The 24,824-nt window shown below is 36.0% G+C and overlaps 3 protein-coding genes across 3 annotated transcripts in view; 1 reads left to right on the top strand and 2 right to left on the bottom strand.

Annotated features, from left to right (window-relative positions):
* Positions 1-252: 252 nt before the first annotated feature.
* On the bottom strand, positions 253-8,229 carry LOC107654036 (solute carrier family 35 member G1-like). Its single transcript, XM_016440927.1, has 3 exons — positions 7,839-8,229; positions 3,749-3,923; positions 253-2,644 (listed from the first exon to the last, which is right to left on the bottom strand). Exons 1-3 carry the CDS (start codon positions 8,122-8,124, stop codon positions 1,897-1,899), a joined length of 1,209 nt encoding a protein of 402 aa, XP_016296413.1. The 5' UTR covers positions 8,125-8,229; the 3' UTR covers positions 253-1,896.
* A 914-nt stretch (positions 8,230-9,143) lies between these two features.
* Positions 9,144-14,574, bottom strand: LOC107654035 (leucine-rich glioma-inactivated protein 1-like). The gene is made up of 8 exons (XM_016440926.1): positions 14,160-14,574; positions 13,946-14,017; positions 12,497-12,568; positions 12,334-12,405; positions 11,885-11,956; positions 11,638-11,807; positions 10,617-10,781; positions 9,144-10,466 (listed from the first exon to the last, which is right to left on the bottom strand). The coding sequence occupies exons 1-8, from the start codon at positions 14,342-14,344 to the stop codon at positions 9,649-9,651; spliced, it is 1,626 nt and encodes a 541-aa protein (XP_016296412.1). The 5' UTR covers positions 14,345-14,574; the 3' UTR covers positions 9,144-9,648.
* Positions 14,575-16,247: 1,673 nt separating this feature from the next.
* Positions 16,248-24,824, top strand: part of LOC107654038 (protein FRA10AC1-like) — a 13,784-nt gene continuing 5,207 nt past the window's right edge. Inside the window, exons 1-8 of the mRNA XM_016440928.1 lie at positions 16,248-16,337; positions 17,826-17,905; positions 18,898-18,990; positions 19,084-19,129; positions 19,381-19,457; positions 19,626-19,709; positions 19,782-19,866; positions 21,032-21,077. Coding sequence (XP_016296414.1) covers positions 16,299-16,337; positions 17,826-17,905; positions 18,898-18,990; positions 19,084-19,129; positions 19,381-19,457; positions 19,626-19,709; positions 19,782-19,866; positions 21,032-21,077 — 550 coding nt within the window. The 5' untranslated portion in view covers positions 16,248-16,298. The remainder of the gene's footprint in view (positions 16,338-17,825; positions 17,906-18,897; positions 18,991-19,083; positions 19,130-19,380; positions 19,458-19,625; positions 19,710-19,781; positions 19,867-21,031; positions 21,078-24,824) is intronic.

Genomic DNA, 24,824 nt, shown 5'->3' with positions numbered 1-24,824 from the left:
TGGTGCTGTCTGCTGTGTATTGCATTTAACAGAGCATCCTTAAATATATACACAAAGCATGAAGCATGCGATTAAAATTATCCTGTCTAAGGTGTAAAATCACAAAATAATGAGAGAAAGAACAGAAAATCCACAAGAATGCAGCTATAATCCTTCTTGGCAGACGTGAGAATCACGATTGCCACATTTTAGCCTACACATTTAAATTCTTGCTTAGTACTTCCAGAAAAAAAGACACTGTACTCAGCGAGGTAAGAAGCTTTCATTTATTTCAAGTACTAAAGCTCAGAAGTCATATAAATATGCAAGGTGAAATCTACAGCAGGCATTATTCAAATCGACAACCTTCTTCAATAAATAATATGGAGGGATCTGCTCTTACATTAATGGATTATTAACAGAAATGTCATCAGATTAAAAAAATATATATATCCATATGTCCATAAATTGCTGGTGAAGTATCAGTAAACCGTTAATAGTGCTTTTAATAAAGATAAACTGACACAACAAGTCAGTGTAAAGTGCTTTTAGGTCAGTTTACACAAACAGGTTTAAATAAAATGATCAAATTAAATAAATGTGAAGGGAAAACAAACTGAAGAGACCCATTTCAGAGTGACTGAACTGCAGAAGAACAGCCATTACTGATAGTCACGGCCTCTTGTAACAACTCACAATAACTCATCTTTGCACCAAGACACACGTCCGATAAATAAATAAGTATGACTCACTCTATATCAGGCAAATATTTGTGAAGCAAACCTATGCGTATGTCTAAGGTACATAAGGACAGAGTTCAAGTGGTTCATCAAGGTTCAGAACATATTACTGATTGCATATTTAAGCACATACAACTCAGAACTTAACAAAACGAAGGCAAAAAAATTTGGAGACATACTGTTGACCCTGTGTTTTCCTTTTAAAAGTAATACCAGTTACAGTACATTGTCAACAACAAAGTGCAAAAGGTTTTAAAGGGATAGTTTGCCCCAATACACAAAAATCCTGTCCTCATTTATTTACTTATCCTTGTGTTGTTCCAAACGTCCTTCCATGGAGGAAAAATGCAGATATTTCGCAGAATGTTCACCCTGCTCTTTTCCATACAATGAAAGTGAATAGGATGCAACAAAAAATGACATTTGGCATCATTCACGTCAAGTGGATGATGACGAACGGAGCTAAAGAAGATTTTCAGGAAATAACTACTTCAATTTCAGTGTTGTCCTCATACAAAATCTACCATGTGACTTATATATAGTATATAGTATATACATAGTATACATATAGTATATACTATATAGAAATATAGTATTAACGCCATATGTACTCATTTTATGGTGTTTCTTCCCCCATTTTTTCATTGCAGTCATTTAGCATGGATTTCAAAAGATTATAAATCATGGAATACGTATGGAATGTATGCAAAAGAGTGACTCCGAGAATCAAAAAATCTCCTTTTATGTTCCATGGAAAAAATCATACTGCTTTGCAACGGCATGAGGGTGAGTAAATGATGGAATTGACATTTTTAGGGATTTTTACACACATCAATAATAATCGACTGCACATGACCAGCAGTCGATTATTATGTTGTCTACTATACTCTCTATATGATAAGACAGTACTACTGTCTCAACAGTAGTATCTTGATTAAAAAATATCTGTTGTCTTCACTAAAGAATATTGACTTTAAGAAACTACAAAACCGCTAAAAATACTGTCATATACTGTACATACTGCATACAGTAAGGTCCTAAAATCAAAGACCAAAGAAAAAATCTCAGACTTTCGATGTAAATTATTACAGTAATACAGCTTCTTTGGTATCTAATGCAGCAATTATTTGTAGCAAACATATAAAATGTTTTTTTTCCGTCTCACTATAATAAGCAATCAGCTCTTATTTTTTGTGCTGTTATACCACTTCCTTATGGCCACCCCACTAGTGCTGCTAATCACACACAGCGCTCCTCCCAGACTCCACAATGTCGGTTTGCGGTTGAGGAATAGGAACTGCAGAATGAACGCCAGGACCACATCCATCGTCCTCATCAGTGCAACAGGTCCTGCTTTCTCAATCTGCAGGGCTTTGGTAAGGAACGTCTGGCCGGCAATACCGAGCAGCCCGATGGCCATGAGCGTCCACCTGTCCCAGCCGCAGAATGGAATGGTCCATTCGTCCAAGATGAACAAAACAATGACACACTCGATGAGTCCCAGGACTGCATAGTACCACACAGAGAGGTAGTAATGAACACTTTTCCCTATTTTTCTCAGAATGACCATAGTGCAAGCCGCTCCGATCGCCCCTGTGAAGGCAGCCACCGTGCCTTTGATGTGATTGGTGTAGTCTCCTTCGATCCCAGACAGCTTTCCACCAAAGAGGAAGGGAGGTCTGGCTATCAGTATGACGCCGGTGAGCGTAAACATGGTAAAAACAACGTCCCATATGGTGAACCTCTCCTTGAGGAAAATCCAAGCCAGCAAGGATGTGAAGACTGGATTACTGAACATTATAACTGTGGCATCCGCTAGGGGCATCTGCAGAACTGCATAATACAACAATATCATGGCGCTGGAGCCCAGGAACCCTCTGAAGAACAGGTAGATTCGCATACCTCTAGGTCCCAAAAAACCAGTACTGAAAAAATAAAGGTTGTAGGTTATTCCCACATTGTGGAGTCAAATTAATATTGAATCCAACTACAGGGTGAAGAGATTGATACTTGGAATATATTACACATTCAAAAGTAGTAGTATAGATTGATACTTACTTGACAATTAATCAGATTTATACTTGTTTTATGGATTCTTTTAATGTATCAGATTCATACTTGTATTATAAAGCCTTACTTGTAAGATATCAGATCCATACTTGTATTATAAAGTCTTAATATATCAGATTCATACTCGTATTATAGAGTCTTGTATCATATAAGATAGATATAGAGTCTTGTATCATTTAAGATAGATATAGATTTTTGTAATATATCAGATTCATATCTGTATTTTAGATTCAAACTTGTAACATCAGATTCATACTTGTAGATTCTTGTAATATATCATATTGTATTTGTAATACATTAATATTTGTACTATGGATTCTTACTTGTAATATATCAGATTCGTACTTGTATTATACATTCAAACTTGTAATATATCAGATTCATACTTGTATTACAAATTCATACTTTTATTATATATTTTTACTTTTTAATACATTAGATTTATATTTGTTTTATACTATCATACTTGTATTATATCTTCTTGTAATATATCAGATTCATACTTTTATTATACATTCCTACTTGTACTATAGATTCTTACTTGTAATATAACAGATTTGTACTTGTATTACACATTCAAACTTGTAATATATCAGTCATACTTGTATTCTAAATTCATACTTGTATTATATATTCTTACTTGTAATACATCAGATTTATATTTGTTTTATACTATCATACTTGTATTAAATAGTCTTACTTGTAATTTACCAGATTCGTACTTGCATTATACATTCAAACTTCTATTATAGATTCTTAATTGTAATATATCAGATTCTTACTTGTATTATAGATTCATACTTGTACTATAGATTCTTGTAATATATCAGATTTATACTTGTATTATAGATTCATACTTGTACCATAACAGATTCATACTTGTTTCATAGATTCTTGTAATATATCAGAATTATACATGTAATATATCATAAATTTATACTCATATGATAGATTCATACTTGTAATATATCATGGCTGGCATGACAAACAGCATCTGGAAGAAGCACCGAATTGCACTGATTTCTATGGCGTGCATCCCCTCAATTTTCTTCACAAGAAGAGCGGCAGCAGAGAAGAAGACGGATGCTAACAAGGTGTACAGGAGGCCCAGCCCTGGACATGCTGGTTTCTTTTCTGTGGATGAATAGAACAAAACAGCTTAACATCACACCTGTTAGTCAATTACACATAAATCAGATGGTATGCTGAATAATTATTAGTTTTGACTGCATAAATAAATATTTGCTGAGAAAAGCCACTAAATGCCGACGATTCAAGTAAATTATCCTTGTGACCAAGGTTGAGCAAAATTCAGATTTGAAGAACTTGTTCCTTTTCAATTCCTGAGTGTGAATTTAAATTTGGCCACCAACCACAGAAGGGAAAATTAGAATGACAGGAAAAGAAATTTACTGAATTGCAAAACTGGAATTTTAATTTCTGTAAGTTCTTTCAAACCTTCATTTTTTTTACTGACAGCAGAATTCACAACAATATCCTTTGCATTTAGGTACTTCAAGCTTAAATTGCTCCAATGGTGGGAAAATTCATTATTTTAAATTTACATCAAGTTCAAGAGACATTTTAGATTTTTTTTTTAATTCTTTTTATATAAAACTGTACCAAATTACATGGTAAATTGACATTTTCCACAACTCTAACGAAAATTAACCATGGTTACTATTGATAAACCATCGTAACCACAAATTAACCATGGTTTTGCTACACTAACCATAGTTTAGGTATTTGTAGTAAAACTGTGGTTATACCAATGGTAATAAACATCAACACATGGTCAAAAAACCATGGTTACGACTACACTTTTACTATAATAAAACCATGGTCAATTTTCTTAAAGGGGTGGTTCACTGGGTTTTTTTCTAGGCTTGATTGTGTTAATGCTTCGTTTAAAAAAAAAAAACGCATTATTTTCCACAGAATTGACCTTTATTCCACACAGCTCTGTCCCTTCTCTGAGAAACGCGCTGATCTTTTCCTGTTTTTATGAAGCCCCGCCCTCAGAAATAGGTGATGGGCTCTGATTGGTTAGCTAGCCCAGTGTGCTGTGATTGGCTAAACCGCCTCTATTGGATATACGGTTTTATCCTTATTAAAGCTTTAATACAGTACGGCAACTGCACGCGTGTCCAAGTATAACGCTTCTCATAGCTATGTGAAAATAAGTGTATAATTGTAACAGTTCATTGTTGGAGGTGAGCTGAATGAGAGAGAGAGAGAGAGCGAGAGCGAGAGAGATGCAGAGCGTGTGCAGAGCAGGGGGACACGAGGAACAGTATTGAGAACCGCTGCTTTAGAAAACTGATTTTGAAACGTGTGAATCCATTAGAATAGTTAGAAGACAGAATCGCGATTCATATATGAATAGATTGTTACGTGCACCTCTAGTTTTCTCTTCCTCTTCTCTAAAGCAGCGCAGCATGGCCTCGCCCCCTTTGCTGCCTTTTCCCGAGGGCGGGGTTTATCTAGGTTTGTGATGTCACGAACCCGGGAAGTAACTTGTTGTAGTCCCTACGAGCCGTTTTTGTAGGCATTAAACTGCCAGAATTTTAAAAGACGATATCTCCGTTTGCATTGAGCTTTCAGCTTCGTAACTTTGCAGATATTGTTTATGCTCAAACAGCAACATTACACACTAACTAACGTTAAAAAAGTGAAATCGCAATGAACCACCCCTTTAAGGTAATGTTTATTCACTGGAGCACCATATGAAAGCACTTTAGCACCAGTTTTTTTTTAGACAAACTTTTTGCACAAATGATGGAAATGAGTCATGAGAAGTACGCAGCATGATTTGGCTTTGTGGGGTGTGATCTGAATTTTGATCTTGGTGTGGAATGAGATGGCGGGAGCAAAACAGCATGAATCTCAACACACTGTTGGTGATTCTGTTTAACTTTGACACTGAAGTGATATCAAATGTGACGGCAAGGATTACGCAACCAAACGCAACTTCACTACCTGTCGGTGAGCTGGGCTCATGCTCAATCAGGTTGTGTGGTTGTTGTCAACATTGAACAAACGCCAAACTGTATCAAATGTCTCTTGAGGACCTGGCCTCACACATAGATCATGGGCCCTGGAACATAACACATACCCAACAATACGGGTTTGAGTTAAAACAACTGGTTAACCTCTCCATGTGAAAATATGTCATTTTCTATTTCCTTTTTTGTAAGAGACTAGATGACAACCATGATACTTGAATATGGTAATCATTTAGTACCATGGTGTACAATATATCAAAGTATGGTAATACAATTGGCTATCATCACTGTAGCAAGCTTCTATCGTGTTTTTTAAGAATGTACTTGCCTGGTCATACAAAATCTCATTTACAAATATAGTATGAAAAACAGCCAAGTCTGATACAGTGTAAGTGTTCCCCTTTCAAATGTTACCATGGTAAGCAGTTTCCTACAACAGAGCGATACAGTTGGGTTCCGGGAGTAAAAGTCCCATCATTTCTCCATTGGGAAACCGATTTTTAAACACTGAACTTCTAAACCTCTAAAGACAGACTTCTTAAATTTCCAAAACCAAGACTACTGAAAAGTGGACGGGACCTGTTGTACTTTATTGTGTTGCAGTACACACAATTGCGGTAAATTAGCCACCACTGTAATCAAAATGCACAAATAAATCTCATATTCATTTATAAGAATTGAACGGTAGAAATAATAACTGTAAAAACTTTATTTTTGGTTAACAGGTGGCTATAAGTAACCACAGTATATTTTAAAAGCGGAAACAATGGTTACTGTGGTAACTGTGTGTAAGGGGCTTGATACAATGTAACTGTTCTGTCAGCTTTTATGAAAAGAAGTTACCATGGTAACTGTCATTTATCCCTCAGTTACTACAGTTAATATTTAGTTACTGTAAAATCGCTATAAATTGATAAGCGATCACATTCAAAACAATCAGAAATATGTTGTGTTGGTAAAATCTGATTTACTTATGTTTAATTTTTGATGGCTAATACAAAGTTACCACCACAGATTTACTGTAGTATCAATGGTACTCTTAAAAAAGATACAAGGGTTACCAGGTTGAATGTGTGTTAGAGGTTTGATACAAATCTGCAAAGTCATGTCAAATCATTAATGGTAGGTTTCTAATACCAAGTTACCATAGCTTTATTGTAGTTTATCTGTTGTACTTAAAAGTGGAAAGCATGGTTACTGTATGTAAGGGGCTTGATAAAATGTAACTGTTCTTGTTAGCTTTTATAGAAAAAGTTACCAATGGTAACCCTGCCATTTATTCCACATTTACTACAGGTAATAACAGTAGTATTGATGGAATTTTAAAGATGAAGTGATGGTAACCACGGTATGTAACAGGTTTGATACAACGTAACTGTTCTTGTCAGCTTTTACAGAATAAACTCTTAGAAGTTACCATGGCCACCCTGTCATCCCTTATGAAAATTAGCCAAGGTTTAACTACAAAAAAAACAAAACAAAAAAACATGGTTTCTATAGCTAAAACATAGTAACAACAAATCAATCATGGTTTTGCTACACTAACCATAGTTTAACCATGGTACTTGTAGTAAAGCTGACAAATTTAGAAATCAATACACCAAAAAACATGGTTACTACACTTTTACTACAATAAAACCATGGTTAAATTGCATAAGGGATTTGTCATAGCTACTACAGCTATTATTAAATCTCTAAAGTCATGGTAAATGAATATGGGGTTTCCTTGTTTTAACAGTTTAAGAAAAGATCAGTCTTTTTTTAAATATTTATTTCATTATTTATTTATGTCAGGTTGCTATAATACCAAGTTATCGTAGATTTATTATAGTAGTATCAATAGTTATAGTAATAGCAGTATTACCCATGGTTACTATGGTGAACGTAACTGCTCTTCATAACTGTAACACTGAAAGTGTCATAGAGGACACACAGGTGTAGAAATAGAAACAACAGAAACAGATCAATCGGAGATCAAATTCAGGATCCATAGGTCTTTAATAAATGATATCTTCCGATCGTGTAACAGTTAAGCTCAGTTTACCTTTTTGAACTGCGTTTGCCCCCGTGTCCTCCTCACCATCATCATCCTCATCGCGGTCAGGGTCGTTTCTCTTACAGCAACCCGGCAAACAAACCCGGTAAAACACCGGGCCAACTGCGTCAGCATCCGCGTCCACTGGCACTTCTGATCGAGTTTGCAACTCAGTTTCCTCCCCAACGTCAACTTTATGACAAAGCACCCTGATGTCGTCCGCTCTATAAGGGACAACAGATAAATCTGTGTCATTATTACTCACAGAGCCATTGCGCTGTCTAATATCACCCATGACAGAGGACAACAGCTGCTTGGCATACCTTGACCACGCGTCTTGACACACGGTTGCCTTCGGGTAGAAATGGTACCGAGCAACAAGTTAAATAATTAACCTTGTACAAAGAAAGAGGTGGTTGCGTTCCTCTGCCGCTGGAGGAAGACAAAATGCGTTTGAAGAGAGGTTGGACGACAATGCCGTTTCACAGCGTTTGAATCCAGAGAATAAAGAATCACACACATGTACTTGTATGCCGATGTCATGAGATATTCTCATGAGTCTTGGCGTTTAGTTCATATTTCACCAAATAATATTTAGCTAAATGAAAACAAAGCATTTAGGAACATTTTTTGTTCCTGTCGTCAACTCAGATTCCTTGTGTGTGTAAACATACTTGGTAATAAAGCTCTTTCTTCCCAACAAACATGGGACGTCGGCCCGACGTGCAGATCATGTCTATATTGCGTCGGTTGGTCCAGGACCGTATCTGTACGTCTAATCGACGTGCAAATCCGGTGGTATCTGGACGTCTGACTACGACGTCCCTTGGACGTAGAAATGCAGTTCAAAATTTGAACGTCTGACTAGGAGTTTTTTTTGGACGTCTGTACAACGTGCAGAACAGGTTCAGGAAAGTGACGTAAGAACTTTTTATACAAATAAACATGACAAAACAATCCTGTGAGTTCTGATTTAAAAAAAAAATTAAACATCACGTCTATTTTTTATGAAACATGTAGGTGTTCAAATAGTGTAATATTTAAATATTTAAAATGTGTCTATTTCTAAAAACTTTCATTCTGGCTCTTCAGGGGACGTCATTTCAACGTCCGAAAAAGACGTTGAAATGACGTCGTTTGGACGTACCTTTGCTCAGTGGGTTACTTCTGATAAGAGGAAGGTTTTTGTTTTTGTGACAGGTTTCAGCCATTAGATTCACGCTTTCACGTAAAATCCATGCATCACGACAAAGCAGGCTCGTATTTTTTTAAGGTTTTATTAGTTCTAACAAAAACAAGTACCAGTAAACAACTAACCTTCCTTCCCACATTTACTTTACCTCAATAACTGAAATCTAAGTCTAGGTTTATTGCAATCCGATTATTAAAAGAAACTGAGTCAAAAACAAACTTCAAATCTATCACACCCAATGTGGTTAAACTGGTCGATTTTGTTTAAAAAAGTTAAAAATGGCTTTTTACATCACCGTAAAAATGTAAACAGTTTATTTGGCAGGTTGTTACTAAGTCAACAGTTAACTGATTTGACCTTTGTTGTTTTCTTATTATACCTCTTTAGTGACTACACGGCAAGCATGAGAATATGTTAACAACAGCTTTTGTTGAAAGGGACAAAAAGGACAGGAAAAATGAAAAGTGCAGAGCAGATGGTGACAACAGAGAAAAAGACACAAAGGGCGTTTCTAGAGAGGCATTCATCTGGAATTATTACTATTATTAGGGCTAGGCTAGATCATGCATGTAGTTTCACAATAGGCTCGACTGTGTCAGGGTCTGGTTCTCTGTGCTTCTCGGCACCCTAACTGCTTAGGTCGATCATCAAGTGCTCGTAGATCTGTGTCTTCCCTTTAAAGCTGGACGCCAGCAGGAACTCTCGGTTGTCAATGGACACCAGCGAGAACGCTCTGGGCGCCTGGACGTTGAGCTCCTGGAAGTGTACAAACTGGCCCTTCTTGGTGTCCCACTGATAGACCTGGGTTAGCGAGTAGTCGCTGCCTAGGATGGCGTACTGCCAGTTGCCGATGGAGACGGGCTGGAAGACCATGGATCCCCGCGAGGGCATTGTCTGTATCTCTGTGAACATAGAGCCATCCCACTTCATCACCTTGGAGTCGCCGATGAAGCGCGTCAGACAGACAAACAGCTCCCCCTTCACCTTGAAGTGCTTGACGGCGTAGACGTCCTCCATCTCTGGAATGTCCGTCCGTCTGTCGAACTGCTTCTGGCTTCTGCTCCACTGGTAGATAACGGGCCGCTGCGAGCTGCTAGACAAAATAAGGTGGGGTTTGCCTGCGATATCCAGATACTCCACGTCAGTGTCACGGTACCAGGGATGGAGAGACTGGTGAGAGTAGAAGCCATTGCCGTTCCACTTGTACACCGTGGTGGAGCCGGCCTTCGAGCTGTCCGCTATCACGAAGAAGAACTCGCCGTCCACACGGAACATCTCGATGTCGTTGGGTTTTCTGATTTTCAGGAAGTCGATGTCCTGGATTTTGATGAATTTGTTGGCAGAGATGTCCATTTTGTAGATGTGAGAGCCACCGAAAAGTTGGGCGACTATGATGAAGAGGTGGTTATCGATGACCATTGGCTTGCACACTACCGTGGAAGTGCCTGTAATGACAACCACAGAAATGCCATTAAAAATCAATTCAGTCAATCAGTCTCTGCATTAAATAACCAGTTTTTGTGGCTCTGCAATTGGGGGATTCAGACCAGAGCACCATTGCACTCTGGGTAGGAGGTGTGATGTGTGATGCTCACTCTCTATGGTGTCATAAGCTCTGAACTCCATGTTGACGTGGTCCCATTCCATAAAGCTGCATTTTCCAGAGAAAGGCTGGGCGTATACGACATACTGATCATTCCCAAACGTAAAGGCCTCCACAGATATGGACTCAAATGCAAGGGTTTTCTTTAAAGTAAACTCTGCAACAAACAAACAACGATTCATTTTTCATAAGATTTGATGGCCAAATCATATTTCAAACCTTTCTTACAGATTTCCATAAATATATTCCTGCGCTATCCACATTCAATCAGTGCACTCACATATATATTATATAGCAAATCTCAACAATTTGATTGTTTATATTGTCACCATGCTAACAATCCAGTCACCCAGTTCTAAACTGCTAAATGTGGACAATTGTGAAATAAGTTATTATAAATATTAACATCATTATTTATGTGTGTGTGTATTGTGAAAGGCTATACAAATACAATTGACTTTAATTGACATTTTTGTTAGCTTTGAGGCTAATGGACAATATATTAGCCTGGCCAATTTATCATTTATATTTAGCCATTTTGAGATCATTGGACTATTAATGTATCAACTGTTATCAACTGTTATTAAATGTTACTAAAAGTTTAAGTTTGTAATATTTTATTTTATTTCAAATAACAAACATGTTTTGTTTTTTTATGATTTTGGTTTAGCTAAAGTTGGTTTAGTTCCAAAATGTTCATTATTACCAAAGGGCCATTAAAAAACTTTTTGGCCTGACACTATTTGAAGTTATTTTGATAGCTACATACTTTTGTACTTCTAAAAGTTTTTACACGTTTGAAATTTACATTCTTTCTCATTCAGAAAAAAATGACCATAAATGATGAATGTTGTGTAATGTAGACTACTTTTTAAGGTAAATATGTAATACTTTGTTTCTGAATTGCTTTAATTTATACATAATGCATTTCTAAGCATTTCTGCAGGCATATAGGATCAGCTTATTTCAAAGCTAGAATCTGTTGTACTCAGGAGAGTCTAGTGCACAATTACCTGCTGTAATGCAGTCAAACGACTGAGGCACCAGGTCATTTATCTTCTTCCCTTGATAGGGTGGAGGCCCACTGCAGTATAACTGATCCACCGTTGCATTAGTGCTGTACATCCATTCCACCAGCCACTTCAACTTACAGTCACAATTGAACATGTTTCCTCTGAGATCCCTGCTCAGTGAATTTACAGATTATATTCTTGTATATTACATAACAAGAAAGGTAGACATGTGCTGTAAAATACATACACTTTTGTTAAGGCATCTATTCCTTTGAAAATATCTTTGGGCAGCGTCTCAAGATTATTGTAGGCAAGACTCCTAACAAACAAAAACGATTAGGTAACACTTTACAATTAGACTTTTTTATTGTTAACATTAGTTAACTACATTAATTAACATGAACTAAGACCAATTCTTGTAAACTATTTATTAATCTTAATGTTAATCTCAACATTTACTGATTGTTGTGAACTAACATGAGCACAAACATTTTCATCAATTAACATGAACAAAATAAATACACTATATATACTGTACATAATAATAATTAATTAAATAAAATATTCTAATAATGTATTTGTGTTTTATATAGTGCTGTCAAACGATTAACAAAAACTTTTATTTTGGATGCGATTAATCGCGGTTAATCGTTTAACAGCACTAGTTTTATAGTTCAAAAACGTATATATACTCACAGGTGAATGAGAGATTTCAAACCTCTGAAGGCATGGGGTGAAATCGACTCGATTTTGTTGTTTTCAATAAATCTGAAACAGAGTGTTGCATTTATATTGAAACTGAGTGGTAATCTAAAAAGACTGAATGAGGACGTTTTCAAACATAGAAAATCAAACTCACAGATATTCCAGATGTGGCAGGCCTTGAAAAGCATCTTCGTCAATGGAGTCGAAAGAATTGGCTGTAAACAATCTAAGAAGTCATTGGAAAAAACAAAACGCAGTTCCAGTGGTTTCAAAGTTTGTTTCTCTATAATAAAGGAATAGTTTACCCAAAAAAGAAAAATTGAAAATCACTCACCAATGGATGCTCTGCAGTGAATGGGTGCCGTCAGAATGAGAGTCCAAACAGCTGATAAAAACATCACAATAATCCACAAGAAATCCACACCACTCCAGTCCGTCAATTGTGTGTTTGTAAGAAACAAATCCATCATTAAGACATTACACAAGTCCTATATGCATGATAGTGATTTCTCCAGTGTAAATGTCATCTTGCCTGAGTCAGGAGAGAAATATAAACAAATCAAGAACTGTTTTCATGTGAAAACACTCTAAACAAATATGTGGGTGGATTTTGATGTGAAAGGACAAGAGGGGATGGACTTTTTCACTGGAAGAAGTGTTATTATGGATTTTCACCACAAGTGACAGTTTAAAGATTCACATTTGTTTCTTACAAACATGCAACTTTTTACTTCACAAGTTGTTAACTGAAGGACTGGAGTCGTGTGGATTACTTGTGGATTATTGTGATGTTTTTATCTGCTGTTTGGACTCTCATTCTGACGGCACCCATTCACTGCAGAACATCCATTAGTGAGCAAGTGATGTAATGCTAAATTTCTCCAAATCTGATGAAGAAACAAATTCATCTACATCTTGGATGACCTGAGGCTATTTTCATTTTTGGGTGAACTTTTCCTTTAAGCAACGTTTCATTTGTATTGTGCGACCACAAATATTTTTCACTTCAGAAGTTCAATCAGCCCCAGACATGAGTATATGGCAATCAGTTTCATCTTGATGAAGACAAAATAACATCAGCAATCTGTTTTTAATTCTATTGCTGAAAGACCCCCGTCACACACAGATATTTGTATGTACCCATCCAGACTGGTATTTTCACATAATCTTCTTATAAATTCTTTCCATGTGTGCTGATGACAAGCACAATCAGACCAAACACCAGGTAGAAAAGATAAAAGACTATTCATATTTAGCATAATACTGCCAGTCACATTTGCATTTTTCCTTCAGCATTACTTCCTTCTTTCAAGCCTTTCCGAAGCACATTTCTAAGGATTTGAGTTTTATAAATTGGGAGCATTTGTTTATCACGAGGACAGGGCCATGTCCCTCACAGAGCAGATGCATTGCATAATATTCACACCAATTTAATGGCTTTGAGAAATTAGACACGCTGAAGAATGTCCCCAAACTGGCCGTTTTAAAAGGGGACGGGCTGTAATTGCTTAGAACAAACATTGGACCACTTAACATGGTGATCACCCCATCCTAATAAAGAAAAAGAAAGAAAAAAACACACATAACACTAACAGAAACTCACAGAAGCTGAAGGGATGGCGTGTGGAGAAAGCTTCCCCCTGCAATCTCATTGAACCCAGACTTCACAAATGATCTGTTAGCAAAACAATCAGTGTAATTTAGATGTAAGCAGAGCATGCAGAACACATGCATATTCAGAGATTCGTGCATTGTGTTGTTATATATTAATCCGTGCTGTACTGGAACATAACGTGAACCGTAAACTGGACACTTACAGTGAGACGACATCGGGAGGGAAGCTGTGTGGCACAGATCTAACGTTTTCACACAAGGCGTTATCTTTGGTGCATGTGCATCCAGAGGGGCATCTGGGCTGTTTGCCTCTTCTGCTCTCCGCTAACAGCAGTAGAGTGGCGACCCAGAGCAGAAAAGTGTATCCTCTTATGTTTGCATGTCCCATTCTGTCCCGGTGTGTTCCTGAGTGCCGCGGGCTGCTGTGGTGTTTTCGCTGGTGATAAGTGCTGGTCTGCTGCTCGCCTCTCTTCAGTTGTGTCCGTGTGATGAATGTCTATGTCTCAGTGTGTCAGGCGCTCATCCAAACGATTCGTTCTGCTACAGTGGACATATCCAGCGGGCTTAGATTTCCTTAGTTGCATGCAGATAATAAACCAATTTCTTTTTGTCTAAACAACCGAGAGAAAAAAAAACTGTTAAAATTAAAGTGAAAAAAAAGAAGAAGAAAAAAGATTATCGGACCAAAATATTTTCCTTGGCGACGCGGGGTAAAGCGTTAAACAATTTCTTCAGATCCTGGGAGAATCCCTCTTTTGCATCATGATGTACCAGCTGCTATCCAATGGTGTTATTACTGTGAATGCGCATGAACCAAAATCATGAATAAGTGATAGTGAGAATATTCATGAGGCTTTGGAGAGATGCACCTGCGCCCCTCAAGCAATCAGAAAGAAAGAAAGAAATAAATACTACTATGATGCTATATGCTTTCATGTTTTTCTTTATAATTATTCTTTTATAGTATTACTTTAAATAAAAAGTATTTTAAAATTGTTCCATTATTTAGTTAGCTACGATTTATTTATAATGTAAATGTTAATTGTAAATATATATCGCACATTATAAAGGAAAATATATTCTATATTATTATGCATTAAATGTAGGCCTATTACTTATTGTTTATATAACACATATATAATAATATCGCAAAGTTAATAATTTGCAATAAGGTCTACATTCGTTAATAAAAATACCTCTAAAGCATTTATTAAACTTAATGTTAATATAATGCTGTCAAACGATTAATCGCGATTAATCGCATCCAAAATAAACGTTTTTGTTTACATATGTATGTTTGCTGTGTATAGTTATTATGTATATATAAACACACACACATGTATGTATATATTTCAGGAAAATAGGCTATGTTTTTTTTTTAATATATATTTATTTATAATATAAATTACATGAATATAAATATAGACATGAATGTAAATACATGTAAATTTTTTCAAAATATATACTGTATGTGTGTGTATTTATGTATACATAATAAATATACACCGAACACATATATTATGCAAACAACAACATTTATTTTGTATGTGATTAATCGCGATTAATCGTTTTGACAGCACTAGTGAACTAACATTGAACTGTTGTATTTTTATTAACTAACATTAAAAAAATATTTAAAAATACTGTAACAAATGTATTGCTTATTGTTAGTTCATGCATTAATAAGCAATACAACAACAACAATAATAATAATTATTATTATTAGGCTATTATTATTATTATTCATAATAGTTTTACATAATGATTTTCCTTTCGGGTCTTTGTTAAAAGCCCATAAGGATGTTTCTCTGTTGCTTTGTATGCATTTATCACACAGACATTTGAGAACAGTAAAGTGCCTGTGCTGATCACTGCAACTCTTTCAGTGCTTTCATTTTTAGCATTTTTCCGAATAAAAGACCAGTTGTTCTACTTTTGAGCAAATGGCGCTTCGCCCCCTTACCCCCTATAATTTCCTGTCGCTGAGTCTTGATCAATTTCCGATGAAAACAAGTGTGAATTATGATGCGAACAATAGTCTGTTTGAAACAAAGAACACTGGCAACTAAAATCACACCCAAGTGCTGGCTATTTGCCACTTTTATATTTGATCTGTAACACATTCACATTAAGATCTCTTATTTTATTTGTAAAGTATGTAAATAAGAGTTCTTACGAATGCACTATAACATGACATGACAAACTGAGACAATAGAATCAATAATAGTTCCCATTAAATGCAGCACAACGTAACCAGACAAACGAGGGGACTTTGTTTTTGCCACGTGGTTTTTACGTCATCACTTCGCGCCAGTCTGAGACTCAGCGGCATGTAAACACAGATGAGTGGCATGGATCAAACTGCTCTAGACCTTGTCAAGGTAGTTATGGATCACAAGTTACGCACAAGAATCTGGAGATTTGATTTAATTGTTTGCACTTCAATGCTGGGACTGCTTGTCATGCAAAACATGAAAGTGAAGAGTATATTAGTCTCCAGTCCCACAGAGATCATCCATGGCGCATTATTTTTCCACTGTATTAATTTTAGAACAGATTTGCTCGAACTCTAAAATGTAGATTGTATAATATAACAATACTAAGTGTTGAACTTAACCTGTTACCTTGATTAAAAACATTTCTTCATTTGAGCAATTAACCATGTAAAGCCTGGCATATGAAATTGTATGCATTATCGTACTTATGTACTTATCTAATATGTGTAATATCGATGTGTAATAATTATTATAATATTTTTATGGCATTTTTGTGTCATTTAAGTTCACCCAGAATCTTTTTACATATTAGATGACATACGTTTATTTCATGGGTCTAGTTGCTGTTGTCGTAAAGTCTGAAACAGTGTGAGAACTGCTCTCCCCATGATGCGGCCTCCAGCCTTTGACGCTGGGTGTTGTATTTCATGTGCTGTCATGGCAGCTGACTCAGTATATCACCCATATAGATGACAAAGTACTTTCCCTCTTTGCTGTGGTCAGCTGCTCACCTTCCCTTCACTTTTTTGTCTTGTACTTTTTTAATTAATTTAATTTAATTTATGCATTCAGCAGACGCTTTTATCCAAAGTGACTTACAGTGCATTCAGGCTATACAATTAACCATGTAAAGCCTGGCATATGAAATTGTATGCATTATCGTACTTATGTACTTATCTAATATGTGTAATATCGATGTGTAATAATTATTATAATATTTTTATGGCATTTTTGTGTCATTTAAGTTCACCCAGAATCTTTTTACATATTAGATGACATACGTTTATTTCATGGGTCTAGTTGCTGTTGTCGTAAAGTCTGAAACAGTGTGAGAACTGCTCTCCCCATGATGCGGCCTCCAGCCTTTGACGCTGGGTGTTGTATTTCATGTGCTGTCATGGCAGCTGACTCAGTATATCACCCATATAGATGACAAAGTACTTTCCCTCTTTGCTGTGGTCAGCTGCTCACCTTCCCTTCACTTTTTTGTCTTGTACTTTTTTAATTAATTTAATTTAATTTATGCATTCAGCAGACGCTTTTATCCAAAGTGACTTACAGTGCATTCAGGCTATACATTTTTTTCCAGTATGTGTGTTTCCTGGGATTCGAACCCACGACCTTTTGCGCTGCTAACGCAATGCTCTACCACTGAAGCCACAGGAACACTATAAATAAAATAATAAAATATAATAAACACTATAATCATTTTTTTTTATTATGTCACCTTCCAGAAAATAATAAAGTTGACATTTGTGCTTAAATACCAAAATATACAGTAACCTGCACATTGTTAATGGTGATTATGTGCATTTCGTGTTACCAATGTCTTGTTGTTGCACTATAATAATGCTGTGTTGTGTTCTGTTTTAGGTCCATGGAGGTGGAGGGTATGACTCAGATTTCAGTGATGATGATGATGGTGGAGGGCAGTCCAAAAATAGTGAGAATAGGTAAGAGTTTGTCTTATATCACTAACAACAAATACCATGATTTTTAGTGTCATATTTTTGGGTAGTAATGCAATATTTTCGAACATGTAATTAACACAGTACCTTGCCACATTAAAGGAATAGTTCACCTAAAAATGAAAATTTGCTGAAAATGGCCATTTAAGATGTAGATAAGTTTGTTTCTTCATCAGAACCGATTTGGAGAAATGTAGCATTGCATCACTTGCTCACCAGTGGATCCTCTGCAGTGAATGGGTGCCGTCAGAATGAGAGTCCAAACAGCTGATAAAAACATCACAATAATAATCCACAAGCAATCCAGCCCAGGAATGTCTTGTCTTGTGAGGTGAAAAGATGCATGTTTGTAAGAAGCAAATCTATCAATAATCCGTTTTTTTAACTTCGTACAAGTGCTCTATCCATACTATTGCGTTCTCCAGTGTAAAAGTCGTCTCGTCTTAATCAGGAGAGAAATATGCACAGATCAAGCAAGTGAAAACAGTCCAAAACGGCTCTAAACAAATATGTGGATGGATTTTGATGTGAGGACTTTTTCACTGGAAGAAGTGTTATTATGGGTTATGGTCTTGTATTTTAGCTGGAAGCGACAGTTTAAGTTAGAACACCATAATGATGACTTTGTTTCTTACAAACATGCAACTTTTTGCTTTACAAGATGTTAATTCATAGACTGGAGTGGTGTGGATTATTGTGATGTTTTTATCAGCTGTTTGGACTCTCATTCTGACGGCACCCATTCACTGCAGAGCATCCATTGGTGAGCAAGTGATGCAATGCTAAATTTCTCCAAATCTGTTCTGATGAAGAAACAAACTCATCTATATTTTGGGTAGGGTACATAAAAAAATTTAATATCTGTTAAAAAAAATGGATTTTAAAGTAAAATAACAGCATTTAATTAGAAAGAATGCAATTAACATAAATTGTGTGTGCTTTCCCTTTAAGTACTGGTTGCATGTATTTGTTTTTAGGGCAGCTAAAGACCAGCTGTTACAGAAGCCATTCCAGAAAGGAAAACACACCAAGGTGGCCCATAAAAATGTTGCTGCTCATGAATGGGACAGGTACAGGTCACATCCATCAAAAATAGCAAAGTCCATGCAGTCCAGTATGTATATGTACTAAAATAAAAATGTTGATTTTTTTTTTCCTGAAAGAGAGGAAGCCAGAAATCGACGGCAACACCTGATATCAATGAACGCTGTATCCTGTCAATGGGAATTTTTCAACAACTATCGTGATTTTTAGCTTTTCATTTTGCATTCTATCAATCGAACTCCTGAGACTGAATAATCACTGAATAACACTCATTCAAATTAAGAATAAAATATATCATGAGTGTGGAAAGTGTATTTTTAAGGAATTTTGACCATTGTAAATTCATTATAAATGATTTTTCCTCATCAAAGCATTTCTTTCGAGTGGTAAAAAAATCCTTAACAGCATTTTGTAAGTTTGAACGTCACAAGAAGTTTGTCAGCGACTACATTCTGTACTATGGAGGAAAGATTGAGGAGTTCAGACGATTCACGTGAGCAGTTTACATTGTATTCTATAGAAACACTGTCAATAATGTCACACACCTTAAATATTAAACCTTTGATGTATAAAGTTGACTAGTGCAGAAATGACACAGCTTTATTTTTAATTTAGTTTGCTTTGATAGATGCTGATTGGAGCGGTGTGTTTCCATCCACAGGTCTAAAGACAAGACGGATCTGGATGTGGTTAGAGAGAACCACCGTTTCCTGTGGAGAGAGGAGGATGAGGAGGATATGACATGGTAATGTCTGCTTGGTTTGTGGTTGGTGATCTCTGCACAGTCACCCTAAAATAAAGCTTCTGGAATGTTTAGGGAGAAGGAGCTTGCGAAGAAATACTACGATAAGCTCTTCAAGGAATACTGTATTGCTGACCTCAGCAGATACAAAGAAAATAAGGTTTGTCTTTTACTTTTTTTAACCTTGTGAAGCCTGACATAAGAAAAGATAGTCTGAATCAAATTTTTCAAAACGGAACAGTTTATTGAACCTTTAGACACAAACGTTTGCATAATATGTGTTTTGTATTGTATTTGATTCATCACGCTTTAATTGCCTAAATAGTATAGTATAGTTTTGATCACGCTGATAATTTAGAAGCCATAGAAATTCACACATAGGATTACGTTTCTTAGGCTACAATACTTTTCTGGACATGTTATCTTTTAGTATCTTAAAGGGGTCATTGGATGCTACATGCACTTTTACAAGTTGTTTGAACTGAAATGTGTGTTGGCAGTGTGTGTACACCACCATCCTATGATGATAAAAATCCACCCAGTGTTTTTTTTTAATCTACTCAAATCTTTACCCCTTTCTCAAATCGAGCCGATCTCAGATGCCTGTCTGTGTGACGTCACACAGACAGGCCCCTCCCACGATAGTTTGATTGACAGTAGCGTTTCAGCACAGACTGGAGTGGCGTTTTACCTTAGGTCCGCCCTGAGTGAGCTGTCATCAGTCCGCCGTTGTTTCACCGCCGGAGCAGATGTAGACAAGAATGACTCCTAAGCGATTGAGGTGTTCTGTTGTTGGATGTAATAATGAACATAGCAGTCGTCATTTACTCCCGACATTTGAGTCGCTGAAGACGCAGTGGATTATGTTTGTTTTTGAAGGGAATGCGCCCCCGATCTGCCTAAATGCGTCTGTGTTCGCGCGAATCATTCGTGATCCAGCTTTACCTACAGTGAAGAAGTGAGTATAAGGTTTTTTAATGAATCTTTGCAAATCGCCTTTCCTTATAATGTGCTAATTAGCAAGTTTCACGATGAATGCGGCTAAAGTAAACATTCCCTCAAGAGAGCGGCTCGGAAGAGAGGGGCGGGGTCAGCAGAGCTCATTAACATTTAAAGGAAAATGCTACAAAACGGCTTACTCTGAAAAGAGCTGTTTTTGACAGGGTAAAAAGGGTGTTTTTTACACTAACTTTACCAAACTATGTTGCAGACTTTTCATTAAGACCCTAAAGGATCATATCAACTTGTGGAAAATGGGCATTCGATGACTCCTTTAAATGCTCTGTCATTTCTGATTTACTGAATTAGAACTTTTCTGTTACTAGTTTGGATTTCGGTGGCGCATCGAAAATGAAGTAATATCTGGAAAAGGTAATTCAAGAACATTTCTACTCTTCTGTACTTGTATATAAAAAAATATGTTCACACTTTAGTTTCTCACTATTAACTAACTATTAACTGTGATTTTTGCCTCAATAAACTCCTAATTTGCTGCTTATTAATAGTAAGGTATGGGGTTGGATTAAGGGATCTAAAATATGGTCATGAAGAATATGTGCATTATAAGTACTAATAAACAGCCAATATGCTAGTAATAATATGCAGCTAGTTAATAGTGAGAATTGGTCCCTAAAACATGAATATGTTCACATGCTTGAAGCATTCTGGTTGCACAACGAACAAAACAGAAGTCTAAAATTCAGAGCGATAACTAAACAATAACGTCTTCAGCCATTAGGTGGTGATAGTGTTTTACTCTGGGTAAAGTAACACTGTCATCTGACCAAATCAGGGATGGACTAGGACTGAAAAACAGCTTGACTGGCCCATCTCAGCCAGGAAGAGCTGAAAAAGACATGTTTTTGCAGTTAATTTGCATAATAAATAAGCAACCTATATCTAAACTGATCAGCTATTTAAGAATCCAAAAGTTTAAATCAAACCCGAATACACTTGTTTTCCCATTAAAATAGATATAGAGGCACATTTGATTACATTTTTATTTGTAATTCAGCAACTGTTGATGCTGAATTTTCTTTTCAGAGTAATTCAGTTGCAGATTATTACCATTTAGCATATATATTATAATATGATAGTGACCTAATTGACCTAAGGTGGTGAGTTTGCCTGTGTCATAACAAAAATCAATGATTTTGAATACTGTTGTCTCTGGGTCGTGGTTCACGGTTAAGCTTGGTAGGTAAACAAGGGTGAAGTGCGTGTAAGAATCAGTGAAATTACACAAACAAATAGGCAAATCAATGGAGAGTGATGAAATGATCGTATGCTGTCACACTTGTCATGCTTTTTCTGACCATCTGCCTTCAGGTATCGCTCGCACCCTGAGCCACAGATTGACCACCGCAAGCCACCGAAATCAGTGTTTTGATTGCCCCTTTATTATAGTTTTAATTAATCAGCTGCATTTTCTGTTTTTTTATTTTAGTGTAATTGTTAATCGTCTATATTATCCCATACATTAGAATGTGTCCTGTTTATTTATTTTTTTTCCAGAGCAAAAAAAAAAATTACTGTCACACATTTTTACTACGACTTAAAGAAGACATCCACTAAAATGTAATTCAGTGTAACAATAATTCAGTACAGGTCAGAATAAGTATGTTTCAAATTTCATTTTTACATAAATATAGGTGTCATCTATTAAAATGTGTAAAAGAATAAGTAATCATACTAAATTTTATTATATTTTAAATGCTGCTGTTTGTGAGTAAAATAGTCATAATAATAAGCAGGGGTCCAAGACCAATTGAGGGCCTCAGCACAATTTCACGGGGCCCACAAGATCCATTCAAATTATTTGAACAAGATTTATGTTTTAAAATAAGTATTTTCTATTTTAATTTGTTATCTCAGCAACTTTTATTTTATGATCAGGGTTTCCACAGTATTGGAAAACATAAATATATAAGGAAATTTTAAAAGTGTCATTTTAAAACCTGCAAGTGCCACTGAAATTATTGAAATAATAAATTTTTCTAAATATGTGAGGCTCTAAAATATTTCATCAGATGAGAAATTGGTATTTGCGAGTAAAAAATAAATATAATACATTTTTAAAATAATAATAACAAATGTTTTTAAAAAACCATAATCACAAACTACTGGAAAATTCAGTTTCTGAAACTTCTGGAATGACAGAATTCAATTATTATTTTATTTATTTAAAAGTTTTTTAATGTACTGCAACTCCTATTTTCTGTAAATAAAAAAAAATGTTTAAAAAAAAAAACAGTGGCTTTGTCAGCAGAAGTACTTGAAATACGGGGGCCCTTGGAGTCAAAAACGTTGAGAACCACTTCACTATGAGTATCACTTTTACTGTTGTACATATTTAACATTAAACTTTGAAACATAACCGGAGTAATTATCCACAGCTCAATGAGAGTGTATTGAAGCTTTCATCTTAGCACCCATCCACAACATCCTTGCACACTGGCATGTTTTGAATCAGTAAACGCCGCTCACTTTTTTCTCAAGCGAATATGAAAATCATATATGTCAAAGCATGTTTCGTGACCAACACTTTCTGTTTCTGCTGCTGCGGGACATTTTAACAGGACCCTTTAGGAGTTTGTCATGAGGAGTTCCCATCTGCTGGTCATTTTTCACAGTTCAGCATGATGAGGGCATCCCTGGGACTCCTAATGAGGGTTAACCCTGATGCGTTTTGACGCTGTTTGTCAGCTTCACTGGCTTTAACAGCTTCAGTGCTGCTCACACAAGCTAAATTGGAGAGGATAAAGTCGCATGTTCGTCATCAGAGAGACGGGGTAATTGAGAGTCTCATTATCCACATGTGCAACGTGAGGTTGATGCCTCAGTCACTCTCTCTGCCGCGAGATCATGTATCAGCCACGTCAAAGCTCAAGCCTTTCCCCAAGCTGCAACATGACATAATCCTTCACAGCAGAGTCACTTTGTGTAGTTTTTTCACAATGCAACTTGGACACATTTCATCAAAGGTCAGGAATAGCAAAAACATGCATGTCCCCGTTACCAAACCCACTGTTTTTCCTAACAAACTACTACAAAAACAATTTCTAAGAAACTCATTTTCAGATTGGCTTTTTCCATCGAGAACATACCTGGAAGACCTAATAATGTCAGTCTCAGAAATTAAAGTTTTGTACAGTTTAATTGGAAGCTTATTTTCACCACAGAATAAAAAAAATAAAGCTAATTGAGACTTTTTCAGATTTGTTCAATTCAGACCTTTTTTCTCAGAATTGCAAGTTATTAACGCGTAATTGTGAGTTTGCATCTCGTAATTGTTTTTTTTAAATAAAAAATACTGTAAAAAATAAAAAAGTTAATTGTGACTTTTTATCATAACTGAGTTTATATTTTGCAGTGACTTTTGTTTGCTTGTTTTTCTGCCATGCAATAAAAAAAGGTAGTTGCGACTTCTTTTTATCTTGCAATTCAGACCTTTTTTCTCAGAATTGTGAGTTTATATCTTCCAATTCTGGGTTTAAATCTCACATTTGAGTTTGTTTGTTTTTTAATTCCTCCATGGCATTAAAAAAGGTCATTGCAGCTTATCTCGCAATTTGAACTTTTTCTCAGAATTCTGAGTTTACAACTCATTTTTTTCTGTCACAGAAAAATAAGGGTAATTGTGACTTTTTAACTCTCAGCTCTGACTTTTTCTCAGAATTTAGTTTATATCTCGCAGTTGAGTTCCTGTTGTTTTGTTTGTTTGTTTGTTTTAATTCTGCCATGGTATAAAAACAGGTAATTGAAACATTTTATCTTGCAATCTAAATTTTCCTCAGAATTCTGAGTTTAGATCTCACTTTTTTCTGTCACAGATTTTATTTTTATTTTTTTTACTTTTTACTTTTTTGTCTCAGAATTGCGAGTTTATTTCTCACAATTCTGACTTTATATCTCACAGTTGAGTTTCTATCTCGCAATTGAGACTTTTTTTCCCAGAATTGTGAGAAAACAAGTCAGAATTGTGAGATATAAACCTATAATTGTGGAGCCCGGTCTCATGAAAATTAATATAAATAGTACGCCAAATAAAAACGAAAACTTGTGGTATTGATACGCAAAAATGGACTTTGGCGTGTATATGCTACGCACATGTTTGGC

The sequence above is a fragment of the Sinocyclocheilus anshuiensis genome, unplaced genomic scaffold (assembly GCF_001515605.1).
Source record: "Sinocyclocheilus anshuiensis isolate Anshui unplaced genomic scaffold, SAMN03320099.WGS_v1.1 scaffold454, whole genome shotgun sequence".
NCBI lineage: Eukaryota > Metazoa > Chordata > Actinopteri > Cypriniformes > Cyprinidae > Sinocyclocheilus > Sinocyclocheilus anshuiensis.
This window is presented reverse-complemented; position numbering and strand designations above follow the sequence as displayed.

Coding starts and splice junctions, on each gene's coding strand:
- LOC107654036 (XM_016440927.1), bottom strand. CDS start 8,124: ATGGGTGATATTAGACAGCGCAATGGCTCTGTGAGTAATAATGACACA. Junction 3,924..7,838: donor GGCAAACGCAGTTCAAAAAG/GTAAACTGAGCT, acceptor ATTCATCCACAG/AAAAGAAACCAGCATGTCCA. Junction 2,645..3,748: donor CCAGCCATGATATATTACAA/GTATGAATCTAT, acceptor TTATTTTTTCAG/TACTGGTTTTTTGGGACCTA.
- LOC107654035 (XM_016440926.1), bottom strand. CDS start 14,344: ATGGGACATGCAAACATAAGAGGATACACTTTTCTGCTCTGGGTCGCC. Junction 12,406..12,496: donor CTGCCACATCTGGAATATCT/GTGAGTTTGATT, acceptor ACTCTGTTTCAG/ATTTATTGAAAACAACAAAA. Junction 11,957..12,333: donor TTGAAATCTCTCATTCACCT/GTGAGTATATAT, acceptor TTTGTTTGTTAG/GAGTCTTGCCTACAATAATC.